This window comes from Caretta caretta, chromosome 13 (assembly GCF_965140235.1).
Source record: "Caretta caretta isolate rCarCar2 chromosome 13, rCarCar1.hap1, whole genome shotgun sequence".
In the NCBI taxonomy this organism is placed as follows: Eukaryota; Metazoa; Chordata; order Testudines; family Cheloniidae; genus Caretta; species Caretta caretta.
Window position 1 is genome coordinate 944,292 of NC_134218.1, and position 17,198 is coordinate 961,489.

At 62.9% G+C, this 17,198-nt stretch overlaps 1 protein-coding gene across 5 annotated transcripts; it reads left to right on the forward strand.

Annotated features, from left to right (window-relative positions):
- Positions 1-1,078: 1,078 nt before the first annotated feature.
- LOC125622202 (uncharacterized) lies at positions 1,079-17,141 on the forward strand. 5 transcript variants are annotated; one of them, XR_012664654.1, is made up of 8 exons: positions 1,079-1,381; positions 8,056-8,202; positions 8,799-8,942; positions 9,774-9,836; positions 13,113-13,214; positions 13,407-14,914; positions 15,205-16,220; positions 16,597-16,653. XR_012664654.1 is itself a non-coding variant. In XM_075118605.1 (5 exons), the coding sequence occupies exons 1-5, from the start codon at positions 14,141-14,143 to the stop codon at positions 16,776-16,778; spliced, it is 519 nt and encodes a 172-aa protein (XP_074974706.1). In that variant the 5' UTR covers positions 13,756-14,140; the 3' UTR covers positions 16,779-17,141. The 5 variants fall into 5 exon arrangements, 2 of the variants coding, with proteins under 2 accessions (XP_074974707.1, XP_074974706.1); XR_012664655.1 differs by lacking the exon at positions 1,079-1,381 and adding an exon at positions 4,725-5,649; XR_012664656.1 differs by lacking the exons at positions 1,079-1,381; positions 8,056-8,202; positions 8,799-8,942; positions 9,774-9,836; positions 13,113-13,214 and having other exon boundaries at positions 13,751-14,224; positions 14,828-14,914; positions 15,492-15,574; positions 15,833-16,220.
- Positions 17,142-17,198: the final 57 nt, after the last annotated feature.

A 17,198-nucleotide genomic window follows, 5' to 3' on the forward strand; every position in this document is an offset into this window, starting at 1 on the left:
AGCTGAGCCAGGCCACACATTTGGGTTTGAGGATTTGTGTGGCAGCTGTCCCCCTCAGCCCTGCTGGCCTAGGGATGACCGCATGGCTGTGCCAGCGGCTCCTCGTCTCTCACCAGTGCCACCCCAGCTAGTGCTCTGCCCTGGGGCCTGGAGTTCTGACCCAGACTAGCCATTTCCTCAGTGCCCACCTCAGCTGTGCCGTCTGTACAGCGGGCCTAAGGCCATGCTGGGCTTAGAGGGGCTGAGCTCATTCTCGGGGGCCAGGCTGTGACGCTCTGGGATACTCGACAGGGGCGCTGCTGGTGCACACAGGATGGACCCCAGGCTGCAAGAGCCCTTGGATGCACACACCCCTTTCTGGACACACACACCCCTCTCTGCTCCGGCCAGGAGCAGGGCCTGGCCTGACCTTCCAGGAGCAAGCGGCCTCCGGCGGAGTTTTCCCTTGGCCTTGGCGGGGGCAGGAGGGGCTGGTGCCTAAGGCCCTGGTGTACTGCCTGCACTGTCCCCTCCTGCCATGGATGGACCTGCCCTGTGCCTGGCTCCTGCAGATAGCACCTCCCAGGCTGCCCCCTCCCCTAGGCTGCGGACCTTCCCCCCCCCACGCACACAAACACAGGGTGACCCCCCTCCCCTAGGGTGTGGACTTCTCCCACCCCACACACAGGCTGCGCACCTCCCACACACACAAACAGGCTGCTTGCAGCAGCCCCCACTTCACACCGCCCCCCACAGGCCGTGCCCCACCCATTCCCTAGGCTGCAACCGCCTCCACACACACAGGCCCCCCCCCTTTCAGGCAGTGCCCCACCCATCCCCTAGCCTGCAGCCCCTCCCCCACAGGCTGCCCCCCTCTCGTAGGCTGCAGGGGTCCCCCCCACAGGCAGCCCCACATCCCCTAGCCTGCAGGCTCCCCTCCCACACGGTCTGCTTGCTGCAGTCCCCACTTCAGGCCGCCCCCCATCCCCTAGCCTGCAGGCCCGTCCCCCTCCCATCAGCCCCCCCCACACACAGGCCGTGCCCCACCCGTCAGCCCCCCCCCACACACAGGCCGTGCCCCACCCATCCCGTAGGCTGCAGCCCCCAGGCCGCCCCCATGCTCTAAGCTGCCGCCTGCCCCGCGCTCCGCCAACAGCCCGGCCGGTCGCCGGGGGCTCTGAGAGCCGGGCTGGACCCGGCGGCTGAACCCGGGGCCGGCAGCGGGGCTCGGGGCAGAGACTGCGAGGTGCCCGGGGCTCGACCCCCGCGGACGGGCCGCTCCGGGGCGCAGCGTCCTGGGCTGGACCGTGCGCTCCGCGCCCCGCCTGCCGCAGCGCCCCGGCCCAGCGCGGAGCCGAGCCGCGGGAGCGACACCGGCCCCCTCCGGGACCCCGGCTCCCAGGTGGGCCAGGGCTGGGCGGAGGGCTCGGGGAGGATGGTCCCTAAGGGGTCCCCGCATCTCGGCTGTCCCAGAGCCAGCGCCCCGTGCCCGGCGCCGAGGGACCCGGGCCCAACATCCACCTCGGAACCGGCATTTCGGCCGCCGCCCCAGGGAGAGACTCGCAGCTCCCCCAGGATCGGTGCTTGGCCCCCGGGAGACCTCCCCCAGAGATCGGTGCTTGGCCCCTAGAGAGACCCCCCCAGGATCGGTGCTTGGCCCCCGGGAGACCCCCCCCAGAGATCGGTGCTTGGCCCCTAGAGATACCCCCCCAGGATCAGTGCTTGGCCCCCGGGAGACCTCCCCCAGAGATCGGTGCTTGGCCCCTAGAGAGACCCCCCCAGAATCAGTGCTTGGCCCCCGGGAGATCCCCCCAGAGATCGGTGCTTGGCCCCTAGAGAGACCCCCCCAGGATCAGTGCTTGGCCCCCGGGGAGAACCCCCCAGAGATCGGTGCTTGGCCCCTAGAGAGACCCCCCCAGGATCAGTGCTTGGCCCCCGGGAGATCCCCCCAGAGATCGGTGCTTGGCCCCTAGAGAGACCCCCCCAGGATCAGTGCTTGGCCCCCGGGGAGAACCCCCCAGAGATCGGTGCTTGGCCCCTAGAGAGACCCCCCCAGGATCAGTGCTTGGCCCCCGGGGAGAACCCCCCCCAGAGATCGGTGCTTGGCCCCTAGAGAGACCCCCCCAGAATCAGTGCTTGGCCCCCGGGAGATCCCCCCAGAGATCGGTGCTTGGCCCCTAGAGAGACCCCCCCAGGATCAGTGCTTGGCCCCTGGGGAGACCCCCCCCCCCAGAGATCGGTGCTTGGCCCCTAGAGATACCCCCCCAGGATCAGTGCTTGGCCCCCGGGGAGACCCCCCGCAGAGATCGGTGCTTGGCCCCTAGAGAGACCCCCCCAGGATCAGTGCTTGGCCCCCGGGGAGAACCCCCCCCAGAGATCGGTGCTTGGCCCCTAGAGAGACCCCCCCAGAATCAGTGCTTGGCCCCCGGGAGATCCCCCCAGAGATCGGTGCTTGGCCCCTAGAGAGACCCCCCCAGGATCAGTGCTTGGCCCCTGGGGAGACCCCCCCCCCAGAGATCGGTGCTTGGCCCCTAGAGATACCCCCCCAGGATCAGTGCTTGGCCCCCGGGGAGACCCCCCGCAGAGATCGGTGCTTGGCTCCTAGAGAGACCCCCCCAGGATCAGTGCTTGGCCCCCGGGGAGACCCCCCGCAGAGATCGGTGCTTGGCCCCCACGGAGACCCCCTGCCCAGGATCAGTGCTTGGCCCCCACTGAGACCCCCTGCCCAGGATCAGTGCTTGGCCCCCGGGGAGACCCCCCGCAGAGATCGGTGCTTGGCTCCTAGAGAGACCCCCCCAGGATCAGTGCTTGGCCCCCGGGGAGACCCCCCGCAGAGATCGGTGCTTGGCCCCCACGGAGACCCCCTGCCCAGGATCAGTGCTTGGCCCCCACGGAGACCCCCTGCCCAGGATCAGTGCTTGGCCCCCACGGAGACCCCCCCCAGAGATCGGTGCTTGGCCCCCACGGAGACCCCCCGCCCAGGATCAGTGCTTGGCCCCCGGGGAGACCCCCTAGAGTTTGGTGCTTGGCCCCTAGAGAGACCCCCCCCAGGATCAGTTCTTGGCCCGTAGAGAGACCCCCCCCAGAGATCAGTGCTTGGCCCCCATGGAGACGCCCCCGTCCAGGATCAGTGCTTGGCCCCCGGGGAGACCCCCCCAGAGATCGGTGCTTGGCCCCTAGAGATTCTCCCAGAGATCGGTGCTTGGCCCCCAGGGAGACCTCCCCTCAGACTGGTTCTGGGTCCATTGGAGACAGCCCCCACCCCAGCATTAGTGTTCAGCCTGTGGCCCAAGCCATGCTGAGAAACTGGAGGGAGTTGAGGGAAGAGCAAAAGGGCCAGGGTCCCCCACGTGGCTGGGCGAAGCCTGGGCTCCAGGAGGATCGGGGTGCATGCCAAGCGAGCTGGAGCGGAGTTGCCGGTAGAATCGGGGGCTGTTGCTCGGAGCCGTGGGCTGACAGGCCCCCTTCATGAGAGTGGCCGGCCTGTGCAGGCCCCGGGACCTTGTCACTGCTGAGTGTGAGCTGTGTGCTGGGAGCAGTACAGGGGGAACCAGGTTTCTCTTTGTGTTTGGCCCATGGTGCCCTGGCCATAGGACAGGGTGGGTGAGAGGCCTCTTGTGGCTTGGGGACAGGATGGAGTAGTTGGGGGGGGCTTTGCCTGGCACTAGGAGGGGTGAAGGGGGTGCTATGCTGGCCGTGCTGTGTGCGCAGGATCTGGGGCGTTGGGGAGGTGACCCCTGTGCTAGGCGGGGTCTGAGCCCCTGGGCCCCTCCACCAGCGCAGGGGAAAAGGGGGGGCTGTGATGCGGGCTGGACTTACCCTAGGAGAGCTCTGGGGGTCAGCGCTTGGAGACACCACTGCTCTTGCTGCTCATTAGCCTGGGTGACCTTCCCGTTCCCCGTCCCTGGCCAGAGCTAAGCGGGTTTGTTACATGTTTAATATCCTGAGAGTGTGATTAGTCGGTGTTTAATTACGGATCCAACCTGGGAGATAATCTGTGTCTGAGCAGGGAGACTCCCCGGGCGGGTTCCCATCTGGGGGCTCCTGACTCCCAGGCCCCTGCCCTAAAACAGCTGCTCACAGCTGCCTGAACCAAGCCGCCCCTGGCTGTTCCCCAAATGCTCAGCTCCAGCCCCCCTTGCCTGAGCTCCTTTGTCCTGTTTCTTCTGGGTCAGTCCCCAGTGGAAGCCGGAAAGTCTCTGCCGCCTCCCTCAGCACATCCTGCCAGAAATGGCCCAGGCTGCGGGGGCTGCAGTCAGGGCAGGATATAGGGGTTTGCCTCTCCCTTGTGCTAACAGGAATGGGGGTTGGGCTTAGCTTCCCCCTTGCACAATGATTGAGCAACTAATTCGTTAACCATTTATCAGCCCCAGCCAGAGTGTTTCCAGCCCTCACTCTGACCACAGGCTCCTGAGAGAGATGCCGGCTGCCTCTCGTGGACTGTGGGCGATTTCAGCCAGCAGTGGCCCCACGGCACCCCTGGGTGTGTGTAGGCCAGCCGGCTCGCTCTGGGGCTCCAAGCAGGCCCTTCTGGCCTCGACCCAGAGCTGGCAAAGGTGCTGTGTCCTCCGCCTGGTCCTGAGTGGGGCTGGTCTGCACACACAGCAGCAGCGGTTTAAGTGAAGGTGTAACTTGAAACGGATCTTGTGGTCCAGGTGCAGGCCTGTGTCGGGAAGGGGAACCAGGTGGCCTCATTTGTTTCGATTCCAACGTCTGGGTGGATAAGGTCATGCACAAGAAGCTACTAGAGAGGCTAGTTGTCATCCCGGATGAGAGGCAAACGGCCTAGGAGACAGCAAAGAGCAGGGAGAAATGGTCACTTAGTTCTCACCGTGTCACAAGGTCAAAGCAGGCTCCAAGGTGCCAGGCTGGAGCCTGTGTTGTTTAATCAAGTTATTAGTGATCGGAGCAGGAGGTGGGCAGGGTGGGGGCAAACGTGGCAGCTGGCGGGAAGTTAACTATTCCGGACTGGAGAGAGCAAACGCAGCCAGGAGAGTGGACAACACAGTTCGTCTCACTTCACTTCCCTTCCCGCTCTTGGGTGATGGTCAGTGGCACAGAGGAAGGTCTAACACCATCCAATGGGGCATGCTGAAGTTAGACAAATTAGGAAATAAGGCGTCATTTTTCACAAGTGAGGTAGTTTCCCATTGGAACGACTTCCCGGGGCCCAGGGTGGGTTCCCATCACTGACTCCTTTAAATCCAGACGGGATGTTTCTCCAAGAGCTCTGCTCTAGGAATGGTTTGGGGGCAGGTCTCTGGCCCGGTCAGACTGGATGATCGCAGTGGTCCCTTCTGGCCTCGGAATCCAGGAACATGGTGGCAAATGGAACTCAGTGTTGATAAACATGAAGTAATGCACATTGGAGGGGACAATTTGACACCTCCTGGGGGTCTAGATTAACTGCCAGGGACGGGAGCTGGGTGCCAGTGGAGACCTCTGCTGTGGGCAAAAGAGCTGAGCTGTTCGGCGGCACAAGGGCCGGGGTGGAGAATAACACGGGGAACGTTCTAGCACCTTTGCATCAATCGATGGTGCGGATCCTGTGGGCAGCGCTGGGCCCCGTCGCACGCAGCTGAGGGGTCAGGGAAGGGTGAAGAGAACAAGCAAGGCTGGAAAAACTGAGCCACAGCACAGGCACCAGGGAGCGGCCAGTGAAACTGACAGGTGCGAAATTCAAAACTGATAAAGGAAATTCTTGTTCACACATTGTGTAATTAGCCTGTGGAACTCACTGCCACAGGATGTCACTGAGCCAAGAACTCAAGGGGGATGGAGATCCCGAATCTCCAGAAATGTCACAGTTAATGCTGACAAAGTGTTTGGAAGAGTTCCAGGGTCTGAACTGGTCTTTGACTATTGGAGATCAGGGTGAGACCTTTGTGGGGGGCCGATTCTCCCCGTTGATTGACTGTGGGATCCTTGTACCTCCCTCTGACATGTCTGGGGCTGGCTGTTTGGAGACTGGAGCAATGGGCCTCAGGGCTGAGCCTGTCTGGCCGTTCCTGTGTCCCTCCTGGTGCCCTTGCGATGTTAACCTGGCAGGTGCCGGTTCAGTGTAAGAGGTGGGGCTCATCTCTGGGAGTCGCGGCTTCACCCAAACTGGCCCGGCCCTGCTGGGGATAGAATCTGGGTGATGGCTCTCTCCCCTAGACTGACCTCGGGCTGGCATGGCAGATGCTCCCGGAGGACACTGCCTGGGGGGCTGCTGAGCAGGGAATGTCTGGGCCCCCAGACCCCTTCCAGCCCCAGGGCCCTGTGCAAGGGGTCACTTTAAACCCAGTGCTCCCCCCCCCCCGCCCCCCGCAGCTGTCAGCTGGCCTGTCTGGGTGGAGCCCTGGGAGAGGGTTCCTGTCTGCATGTCTGCTCTGGGGAGATAGGACTGTGTGTGATCCCAGCCAGGCCAGCCCTCCTCTCCAGCACTCTCGCCAGAGAGACCCCCGCAGCCAGGGGGTCCTGGCAGCTCCCTTCTGGCCTGGGGAGCAGCTTCCAGCAGGTACCAACATGCTCAACTAGTGACCTCGAACTGCCGTGGGCCTGCTGGGCACTCCAGCCTTGCTGCCTTGGGGGTGACCCTGCCTGCCCGGGGGGCTCTGGGGCTGTCGGGGGAGTGATCCTGCCTGCCCGGGGGGCTCTGGGGCTGTCAGGGGGTGTGATCCTGCCTGCCCGGGGGGCTCTGGGGCTGTTGGGGGGCGTGACCCTGCATGCCCGGGGGACTCTGGGGCTGTTGGGGGGGGTGACCCTGCCTGCCCGGGGGGCTCTGGGGCTGTTGGGAGGGGGGGTGACCCTGCCTGCCCGGGGGACTCTGGGGCTGTCGGGTGGGGTGTGACCCTGCCTGCCTGGGGGACTCTGGGGCTGTTGGGAGAGGGGGTGACCCTGCCTGCCTGGGGGACTCTGGGGCTGTTGGGGGGGGGTGACCCTGCCTGCCCGGGGGGCTCTGGGGCTGTTGGGGGGGGGTGACCCTGCCTGCCCGGGGGACTCTGGGGCTGTTGGGGGGGGTGACCCTGCCTGCCCGGGGGGGTGACCCTGCCTGTCTGGGGGGCTCTGGGGCTGCCTGGGGGGGTGACGCTGCCTGCCCGGGGGGCTGTGGGGCTGCCTTGGGGGGAACCCTGCCCACCCGTGGGGCTCAGTCCTGTGTTACCTGCATGTTCACTTTGGTCCTGCTGTGCGCTGCGCAGGGGGCCGGTGTGATGCTGCTTAGCCCCCAGCTGTTAGCTCTGGCCCCCGAGCTGCATCTACACAGGGCTACAACCCCGCTGCTGGCCTGGGCTCCGGCTGCGGGACTGAAAATCGCTGTGCAGACGCTCAGGCGCCCTGCGAGGTGGGAAGTTCCCAGAACTCAGCTCCAGCCTGAGCCCAAATGTCTGCGATTTTTTCGCCCCGGAGCCCGAGTCAGGTGGCCTGGGCCAGCCCCAGCCATGCTGCGGGGCTTTTATCCCTGCGCGGAGGGACCCGGGTCTGCTTGTTCCATTGTTTGTGGCTGGCTGTTTCCTAAGCCTGTACTGAGGGCTGGTGACCAGGCACTTCCTCAGCCCGGAGCAGCGTGCCAGAGAGCCCGGCTCGATGGGGAGGGGATCTCTGCGCTGGCAGATGGGGCAGGAAGGGGTCAGTCAATAGAAGGGAGTTCTCCTCGGCATGATTGTGACGTTGTCCCGGGGGACTCACCGCCACAGGATGTTAGGGAGGCAGGGCTCCATGGGGCTGCTCCAGCTGCAGTAACGCTGGCTCTCGGGATGTTCTGGGGGACAGGAGTTTTCCAGCATTTTGTGCCTTGTTCTGGTGGGAAAGGGCCAGAACAGGGGAATCCAGCTGCTGCCAGGAGCAGCTGGAGGGGGCCCCACTGGCGAAGGGACTGTGGTTGGCCCCCAGTGGCATGAACGGCAGTCCCCGTTCCAGGGAGGTCTGAACAGCCCTTGTCCCCACAGCTCAGCCCCACGAGGCTTTCATGGATCTTGGGAACTAGCTAGCCCTGGTCCAGCAGGGCACCTCCTGAGCTAAGCCCAGGCCCCAGGGCCCAGCGGTGGGAGGGCGCTGGGTGCACCAGGCCATGACTTGCTCTGATCTGACCCACAGGGCGAAGAGTACGTGGTGCTGAAGCGAGGCTCCCGGGAAGCGGTGCCTGGCCTACTGGCCGGCATGGCCCTGTGGGAGGGCCGGCGGGCAGGGCCAGCTGAAGGGCCTGCAATGCCCCACATCCTGGTCACTGACGTCAGTGCTTCGGTGAGACGCAGGGAACCCTCGCCCCCCCCAGGGCACTGCCATGGGCTTCCCCCTCCCTTGGCTCCCTGGCCCCTGCCCACCACAGCAGCCCCCACATCCCCTGCCCCGCGGGGGCTTGTGTGGCCTCGGAGCTTGGGGAGGGCACGTAGGGCGCTGCCGGCAGCAGAGGTGGGAACGGCGCTCGGGCTGGGCACACGTGCTGGGCGGCTCCCCGAGGCCCCATGGTGAAGGGGGGCTGAGCGGTTTGGCCCCTGCTGTGCTACCATCCCTGGGGCCAGGCTGGGTTTGGGTCTCTCCCCTCAGGCAGCTGCTGGCTGGCTGCAGAGCACCTGGCCCATCCTGATGCACGAGGCCCTGAGCTCGGGTGCTGGGAGCCGGGGGCTCCTCTGTTCCAGGCTGGGCCCCTGTGTTTCCTCGGGGAAGGGGAAGGGGGAGATTTCTGGGCCGGGGGGAGGGGAAGAGGGAGAGCTCTGGGCCAGGGGGAGAGGAAAGGGGTCCCAGGGGGAGGGGAAGGGGGAGAGCTCTGGGCCGGGGCCCCAGCGTGGAGCCCCAGGGGCTCTGTTTCACTCAGGCCCCAGCCCCTGTGCTCCCTGCAGGCAGGTCATCCTGAATTCCTCCCTTGGCAGTCTCCTGGGGGGCAGAGCCCTGCAGCCTGGGGCAGCCCTGTGACAGCCCCCAACCCACAGCCTGAGCCAGAGCCCCCAAGAGCGGCAGAGGAGGATGCAGAGAGCGTCTCCAAGGTGAGGGGTGCCCGGCAAAGTAGCCAGTGGCGGCGGGAGGGGCAGAAGGAGCCTGGTCTGGGGCTCACACACAGGCAGGGCCCCCCAGGGACGCACTGGGTAGCAGGTCTCTAACTGCCAGGGGAGGGGTGTGCTGTGGGAGACACCCCCGGTGAATGGGCAGAGAATGGCGAGTGTTGGGGGGGACCGTGGTCTCGGGGGCATGGGCAGCAGGAGGTACAGCGGGGTTAGAGCCCCAGGGGTTTGGGGCCGCTGCAGACGGCGATCCCGAGCAGGAGTCTGGGGTCGCTGGCAGCTGCCAACACCGTGCTGCTGAGGGGCTGAATGGGGGCACTGGGGAAATGCAGGGGCTGGGCCGGGCCCCTGGCTGGGATTGTGTGTGCCCTGCAGGCCCCAGCAGCCCCATGGGCCAGCCGGGACCCGGCACCACTGCACATGGCAGTATTCCTGGCCCTGCTCCACGGAGCAGACAGACGTGTTGCGGGCTCCAGCTCCGTCACCAGGGGCCCGACCCCAGGCCTGGCTCTGCTGGCCAAGCAGCCCGGCGGCTCTTGGGTCTCTGCCACACGGAACCCAGGTCAGTCCTGGGCTGCGGAGAGCCTGGCACCCAGCTGCAGGGCTGGCAGGCAGGACAGGGAGGTTCCCTGGAAGGTGGGGGAGGAGGTGGGGCTGGGGGACTCCCCCCGAGCTGTGGTGTCCCTTGGTGCCGTCAGAAGGGGCAGTGGGCACTGGCTGCAGCTGCGTCACTCCCCCTGCCCCCATGTGCGGGGAGAGCGCCCCTTCCTGGCAGCCCCGTGCACCTCCCGCCCTCTCCCTCTGCTCTCCCGGCAGCCTGCGTCGGAGCATGAGGCCTCCGAAGATGGAGGGAGCAGCCTGGGCTCCAGCCCTGTGGCGGTGAGTAGTAGGGAGGACGGGGTGTCGGACGCCCAGGACCGGTGCTATGCCCCCAGCCGTGGAACAGTCTCTAGGACAGGCCCCGTCAGTGTGCCAGGCCCCCCTGCTCCCTGGGGTCTCCCTCTTCCTGCACAGGGCAGGCCGTGCAGCTCCTTAGACAGGACCTGCAGGGCTCCAGCCCTCCTGCTTGGCACCGTCAGCTCCGCTCAGCCAGTCCCACTGAGCCAGCCCCTGGCAGAGCCTCGTGCGCCCCGCCGGGGTGACCACACCTCGCCCAGCCTTTCACTGGACTCACACAGTGCTGGCACAACAGGCGGGTTTGCTCGTCCCTGGACACGGCCCAGGGAGGCCTTAGGGTGGCCCAGAGCGAGAGAGGTGGAAGCGCAGACGGTTCTGGTGGCCCCAAGCCCAGCCACGCTGCAGGGACCTCCGTGTTCAGGCTCTGGATCTCTCGGAGCGGCTGGGTCCCTTCCCAGACGAGAGCCCCGACTCCCTCCGGCAGCCGACGCTGAGCCCCTCCTCGCCTCATCCCCGGCCCGTGTTCTCGAGCTGGGGTCCGCCCAGCTTCCCTGCTGAGAAGTGGGAACCCATCTCCCTCTGGGCTGAGGGCCGCTGTGAGCCCCCCCGCCCTGTGGGGTCCCGGTGCTGCTGAGAGGTGGGAACTAGGGCTATCAATTAATCGCAGTTAACTCATGTGATTAACTCAAAAAAATTAATCGCGATTTATTGCACTGTTAAACAATAAAATACCAATTGAAATTTATTAAATATTTTGGATGTTTTTCTACATTTACAAATATATCGATTTCAATTACAACACAGAATACAAAGGGTACAGTGCTCACTTGATATTATTTTTGTTACAAATATTTGCACTGTAAAATGATAAAAGAAATAGTATTTTTCAATTCACCACATACAAGTACTGTAATGCAAACTCTTTGTCGTGAAAGTGCAATTTACAAATGTAGATTTTTTTGAGTTACATAACTGCACTCAAAAACAAAACAGTGTAAAACTTTAGAGTCTACAAGTCCACTCAGTCCTACTTCTTGTTCAGCCAATTGCTCAGAAAAACAAGTTTGTTTACATGTACGGAAGATAATGCTGCCCTCTTCTTATTACACTATTCTCACTATTACAGAAAGTGAGAACAGGCATTCGCATGGCACTTTTGTAGCTGGCATTGCAGGGTATTTATGTGCCAGATACGCTAAACATTCATATGCCCCTTCGTGCTTTGGCCACCATTCCAGAGGACATGCTTCCATGCTGATGATGTTCGTTAAAAAAGCAGTGTGTTAATTAAATTAGTGACCGAACTCCTTGGGGGAAAACTGTATGTCCCCTGTTCTATTTTACCCGCATTCTGCCATATAGTTCATGTTATAGCAGTCTCGGATGCTGACCCAGCACATATTGTTGTTTTAAGAACACTTTCACAGCAGATTTGACAAAACGCAAAAAAGGTACCAATGTGAGATTTCTAAAGATAGCTACAGCACTCGACCCAAGGTTTAAGAATCAGAAGTGCCTTCCAAAATCTGAGAGGGAAGAGGTGTGGAGCATGCTTTCAGAAGTCTTAAAAGAGCAACACTCCAATGCGGAAACTGCCGAACCCACACCACCAAAAAAGAAAATCAACCTTCTGCTGGTGGCATCTGACTCAGGTAATGAAAATGAACACGCGTCAGTCCGGACTGCTTTGGATTGTTATCGAGCAGAACCTGTCATCAGCATGGACGCATGTCCCCTAGAATGGTGGCTGAAGCATGAAGGGACATATGAATCTTTAACGCGTCTGGTACGTAAATATCTTACAACACTGGCTACAAAAGTGCCATGCGAATGCCTGTTCTCACTTTCTGTTGACGTAAACAAGAAGTGGGCAGCATTATCTCCTGCAAATGGAAACAAACTTGTTTGTCCACTGAAGGCACCCGATGAAGTGAGCTGTAGCTCACGAAAGCTTATGCTCAAATAAATTGGTTAGTCTCTAAGGTGCCTTTCCTTTTTGCAGATACAGACTAACACAGCTGCTACTCTGAAACTTGTTTGTCTGAGTAATTGGCTGAAGTAGGTGTGACGAAGTGGGACTGGTCTTAATGTTTCCTCCGAATAGTGTGGGGGTGCCTCAGTTTCCCCTAGGCAGTTCTCAAGTATCTAGGTGGTGGGATAAGGGTGTATGATCATTGCAGAGCCCTAGAGGGCAGGTGTGTGCAGGGGTCTGGACACAGAGAATGGCCGACACCCTGTTTCCTGGCAACTGATGGCCTGGGCCCTTCCCCCCTGCAAGGTGAGAGCTAAAGGGTTGGAGAACAAAGGAATCCGGTGACCTCCTGGCCCGGGAAATGGACAAAGCCCAGAGGAGGAGGGGCTGGAGGGAGTTTCAGTTTGGGGCTGGCTGGGACATGGAGTGAAGGGCAGACGTGGTTGTCTGGCTCACTGCCTCCCCCCAAAATGGACCCAGCTGAGGGGTCCTGTTCTCTGCACCTGCACGCTCTGTTTTAGACCATGTTCCTGTCATCTAATAAACCTCTGTTTTACTGGCTGGCTGAGAGTCATGTCTGACTGCGAAGTTGGGGGGCAGGACCCTCTGGCTTCCCCAGGAGCCTGCCTGGGCGGACTCGCTGTGGGAAGCGCACGGAGGGGCAGAGGATGCTGAATGCTCTGAGGTCAGACCCAGGAAGGTGGAAGCTGTGTGAGCTGTGTGTCCTGAAGACAGGCTGCTCACAGAAAGGCGACTGCCCCAGAGTCCTGACTGGCTTCATGGGGAGCAGTTCTAGAGCATCGCCCAGGGACTCCGTGACAGTAGGACCGAGTGGACTTGTAGGCTCTAAAGTTTTACACTGTTTTATTTTTGAATGCAGTTATTTTTTGTACGTAATTCTACATTTATAAGTTCAACTTTCATGATAAAGAGATTGCACTGCAGTACTTGTGTTAGGTGAATTGTAAAATACTATTTCTTTTGTTTTTTACAGTGCAAATATTTGAAATAAAAATAATAATATCAAGTGAGCCCTGTGCCCTTTCTATTCTGTGTTGTAATTGAAATTGATATATTTGAAAATGTAGAAAACATCCAAAAATGTTTAAATAAATGGTATTCTAGTATTCTTTAAGAGTGTGATTAATCACGATTAATTTTTTAAATGGCTTGACAGCCCGAGTGAGAACCCGTCTCCCTCTGGGCCGAGAGCCATTGTGAGGCCCCCCTGGCCCTGTCGGGCCCCGGTGCTGCTGTCTGTCGCTCACTGTGTCTCTCCCCCGCAGCTGGACCTGGTGGAGAAGGAGTGGCTGCAGGGGGCAGCCAGTGGCCACCTGCTCACCCTGAGTCACCTGCTCAAACAGGAGCCATCCCTAGCCACCAGGAAGGCAAGTGTGGCCCTCATGCCCGGCCTGATGTGCTCAGCTGGCTGGGGAAAGTGGGAGGGGCTCTGGGCCCAACCCGCTGCTCTTGGGCAGGGAGGGGGCTGCTCTGTGTCCCAGAGAGGGGGGCTGCCCCAGCCCTAACCTGAGCTCAATCATTTTCTCTCTCTTTCTCTGGTTTCGCGGGACGTGCTACAGGACTTCACCTCGGTGAGTACAGGGCCATGCCAGGCCCATGCTCCCTCCAGCCCTGAGCAGGTGGCTCAGGCTGGAGCTGGGGGTGGGTCGCGCAATGGTCCAATTCCTCTGCACTGCCTTGCAAATCCCAGAGGGGCCTGGGGCAAAGTCAAGCACTTGGGACCCCAAACTCCTGTGAAATCCCAGCCCCTCCTGCAGCTAATGAACCCACTGGCCTCACCTGTCCTCCACTGCCCGGCACCTGCCTGTCTCCTCCCCGCCCTCTTGCCCTCCCCCAGGCCTGTACCCCGCCCCCTCCATCTACAGGCTCTGATTTCCTGCTCTCTCTCTCTTCCCGGTCGCTGACCTGCTCTGGTTCCGGTGCGGCTCAGGGGGTAAGTTGGGGCAGGTGTGGGGCAGGTGGAACTGGCTGCTCCCGCAGAGGCTCTGGGGGGTGTTAGGTTTGCTTCAGGTTGGTTGACCCCTGGTCTCTGGCGGGAGCCCCAGTGCACAGCAGGGAGCCCAGGTAGTCTGGACGGGAGCTCAGCTGAGCCCCAGGGGTCACTAGCAGGGTAGTCCAGCCAACAGCCCGGGCTATAGGGAAGAAGGGGCCCTGAAGAACAGCTCCTCCCAGGCCCCGGCAGGGTGTCCAAATCCAGACGTTTGGTGGTCGAGTTTCCTGCCCCAAGTGGAAGGTTTTGGCTGCCGTCCCCCACGTTGGGCCAGTGCCGCGCTGGCTCTGGGGGCCCCGTGCAATGCTTCTAACACGTCTCCTTCTCTGCCCGACCCTGCTGCCCATCCCTGCTGGCGCTGCCATCCACCTCGCCCGGGAGCAGTTTGTAAGTATGACCCTTCTGGGACCCCAGGATCAGCCTCACCCCCTCCCTGCTGCATTCCCAGGCCGGGGCTCCCTGGCTCCTCCCCAGTGAGCTGAGCGCTGGCAGATGGGGTGCAGGGCAGGGGGGCCCAGCAGGGCACTAGGGCAGAGTGGGCAGATGGACTCAGCTCAGGGCTGGGAGTCAGGACTCCTGGGTTCTGTTTCTTGCTCTGATGCTGGCTCACTGTGGGGCCTTCGTGGTCAGGACTTTCCCTGGGCCTCAGTTTCCCCATCTGACGGGCCTGACAATAGCCCCTCCCTCTCTGCACTCACCTAGGCCTGCCCCACTGTCACTGGTCTCTGCACAGGGGTTAGACATAGTGACTCCTGCCCGGGGCAGTGCCCCGTCAGCCCCACGGGAGGTGTCATGGAGCCGCTGGGGAGAGGTGCTGGTGTCTGTGTCCTGCCCCCGTTCCCCGCTGGAGGTGCCTCTTCCCGGGAGAGTGGGGCTGGGGTGGAGCAGAGGTGGCTTTGCCTGAGCCCAGCATGGGGGGAGCCAGGCCCTGTCAGGGGATGGGTGAGGCTGTGTTGGGGGTTCTGAGCCCAGCCCTGCCTCTCCCCGCAGACGGCGCTGCACTGGGCGGCCAAACACGGCAAGGAGGACATGGCCTCGCTGCTGGTGGCTGCAGGCGCTGATGTCAACATGCGAGCGGTGAGTCCCGGCAGGCGAGGGGAGGCAGGCGGGCTCGGGGCCCTGTGCAGGGCTGGCACTGGAGGGGCTGCAGCCCCAGGCAGCAGGTCCCAGTAGGGGCTCTGCCAGCCCCAGCCCCTGGCCTCCCAGCATCCCTGAGTGGGGGCCAGAGGGTGGGGTCCCTGGCCTGGGAAGCCCTGGGGGGTGGAGGGGGCTGTGAGCAGCGAGGGAGGGGGGCAATCCATACATGCCTGGCCCTAATGGGTTCTCCTCTTCCCTCCCCATGCTGCTGGCCCTTTGCTCGGACCCAGCACGTGAGTACCTGCCTGCCGTGTGCCCAGCCGCTGGGCGGGTGGGAGGAGCCGAGGGCACGCGGGGCTGCCGGGGGCTTGCCAGGACACCATTGCTGGCGATGGCCCCAGAGGGCTGCAGCCTGAGCTCAGGTGGGATGGGCCATGTCGGGAGAGGGGTGGCGGCTGGGGCCCATCTGCACTGGGAGCATGGCACTGCGTGTGCCGGGCGTGTAGGGTTACCTGGAAGGGGTCCTGGAGCTCTGTACTAAGCCTGTGCTCTCTTCTCCCCTCCCCCACCCACACAGGGCGTGAGTATGCAGGTGCCCGGGAAGGACAGACGGACAGACCTCGCAGCAGGCTCCTCAGGACAGATTAGGCAGTGGCTCTGGTGCCCAGGGGCGGGGTGATAGTTGGTGGAGCAGGACTGGATGCTGGGGGGGTCTCATTGGGAAGGATGGGGGCAGAGAGATCACTGGGGGGCTGTGCTGTGGAAGGGGGTGTTTCTGTAGGGTCGGGGGGCCTCTCTAAGGGGGTGATGTCCATGTCCCCTGGGTGGGAGATTGGCCCATTTCCTTCCTGCTGGGCTGGGCTGGGGGTCTGAAGCCACCGGTTCCTCGCGTCCTGATGCCTCCTGTGTCCCCCCCAGGGCTACACCCCCCTGCACATTGCCGCACTGCATGGGCACCGCCAGGTCATGGACCTGCTCGTCCGGAGCTACGGTGAGCAGCACCCGCCCCAGGGACCTGCCCCCCCTGGCCTGGGGCCCTTCTGATGACACCACTGGCACAGGAAAGCACTGGGAAGGGGGTTGGGTGGGGCTGACGCCAAGGGCCCCACCCGCTGGGTGACCCCTGTGGGGGTGGGGGTCATGCCCCAGGGCGTGGAGCCCTCCTGGTGCATTCTTCATCGCCAGGCCGGAGCTGAGCTGTGTGTCCCGGCAGGTGCCAAGCAGAACGTGCGGGATTACAGCGGGCACCTGGCCAGGCACTACCTGAGAGCAGACAAGCCCCTGGACAGAGCTGCCACGATGCCCCGTGAGAAGTGCCCCTTGTCTGTCTGTCTGTCCACCCTTCGGGGGCCCCGTCTCCCTGTGGGGCCTCCTGCCCGAGCTCCAGGGGTCGGGCGCCTCCCTCGCAGCCTCTCCAGAAGGCGGGTCCATGGTGGGGTGTGGGGCCACAAGCAGCGGGTGCATGAGGGAGAGCACACAAGCCAGGGCCTGGCTGCCTGCGGGGAGGGGCCGTGTAAGGGCTGGGCACTCCCTGCCACCCTGTGCACCCGCTGAGCTGCAGCTGTGCCCCCAGGGCTGGGGGAGGGGCTGCCGGGGGCGGGGGGGGGCTGGGGGTTGTAGGCCCTGCTGGGAGGGGGCTGCGTCTCCTGCCCTGACACTGCCCTGCCCTCTCTCTCCCCCAGAGCTGCCAGAAGTGCACGGCAGGAACAGGGCTCTGGCCTGCCTGCTCTTGCCCAAAGGCAGCAGCCGGGCCCGGAAGTGCTGGGGCTCTGCCGAGGACCTGATGGAGGAGGAGGAGCGGGGGCAGGCGCAGCACCTCACCGTGCCAGACTCGTACCGCACCGTGCGCAAGTTCTCCCGCTAGTGGGGCCGGCTCCTGGCCCCTGCCGGCCCCAGCCCCAGTCCCACCCGCTGCCGGGGGGCTCAGGCTGCCCCGAGTGCTCAGGGTCTGGGGAAGGGCAGTGGATGGGCCCTGCTAGCGACTGCCCAGCCGGAGCAGGGCCAAGAGGCGCCGTGTTTCCCAAAGTTCATACTAACACAGCTCCTCCCCCTGTCCAGTCCTGACCTGCAGCCGCGGCTGTCCTGCCCTGGCGATTCCCGTGTGCGTGGCGCTGACCATCACCCTCGGTGGTGGGGCTCGCTCGGTTACAGCCCGGCTGCACCTCGCCCCTGCCGCACTCTGCTTTTTTCTAATGGATCCTGACACTGAAATAAAACACTGTGCGCAGCTGTGGGTCTGGGTCTGCCTGAGCCCCGGCCAGGTGGGGGGGCAGAGTCCAGTCCT

What these genes read in the sequence shown, in the direction of transcription:
- LOC125622202 (XM_075118605.1), top strand. Translation starts at nt 14,141, where the DNA reads ATGCTTCTAACACGTCTCCTTCTCTGCCCGACCCTGCTGCCCATCCCT. An exon ending in CTGATGTCAACATGCGAGCG is followed by an intron (nt 14,915 to 15,832) that starts GTGAGTCCCGGC and finishes TGTCCCCCCCAG; the next exon opens with GGCTACACCCCCCTGCACAT. An exon ending in CCTGCTCGTCCGGAGCTACG is followed by an intron (nt 15,906 to 16,127) that starts GTGAGCAGCACC and finishes GTGTCCCGGCAG; the next exon opens with GTGCCAAGCAGAACGTGCGG.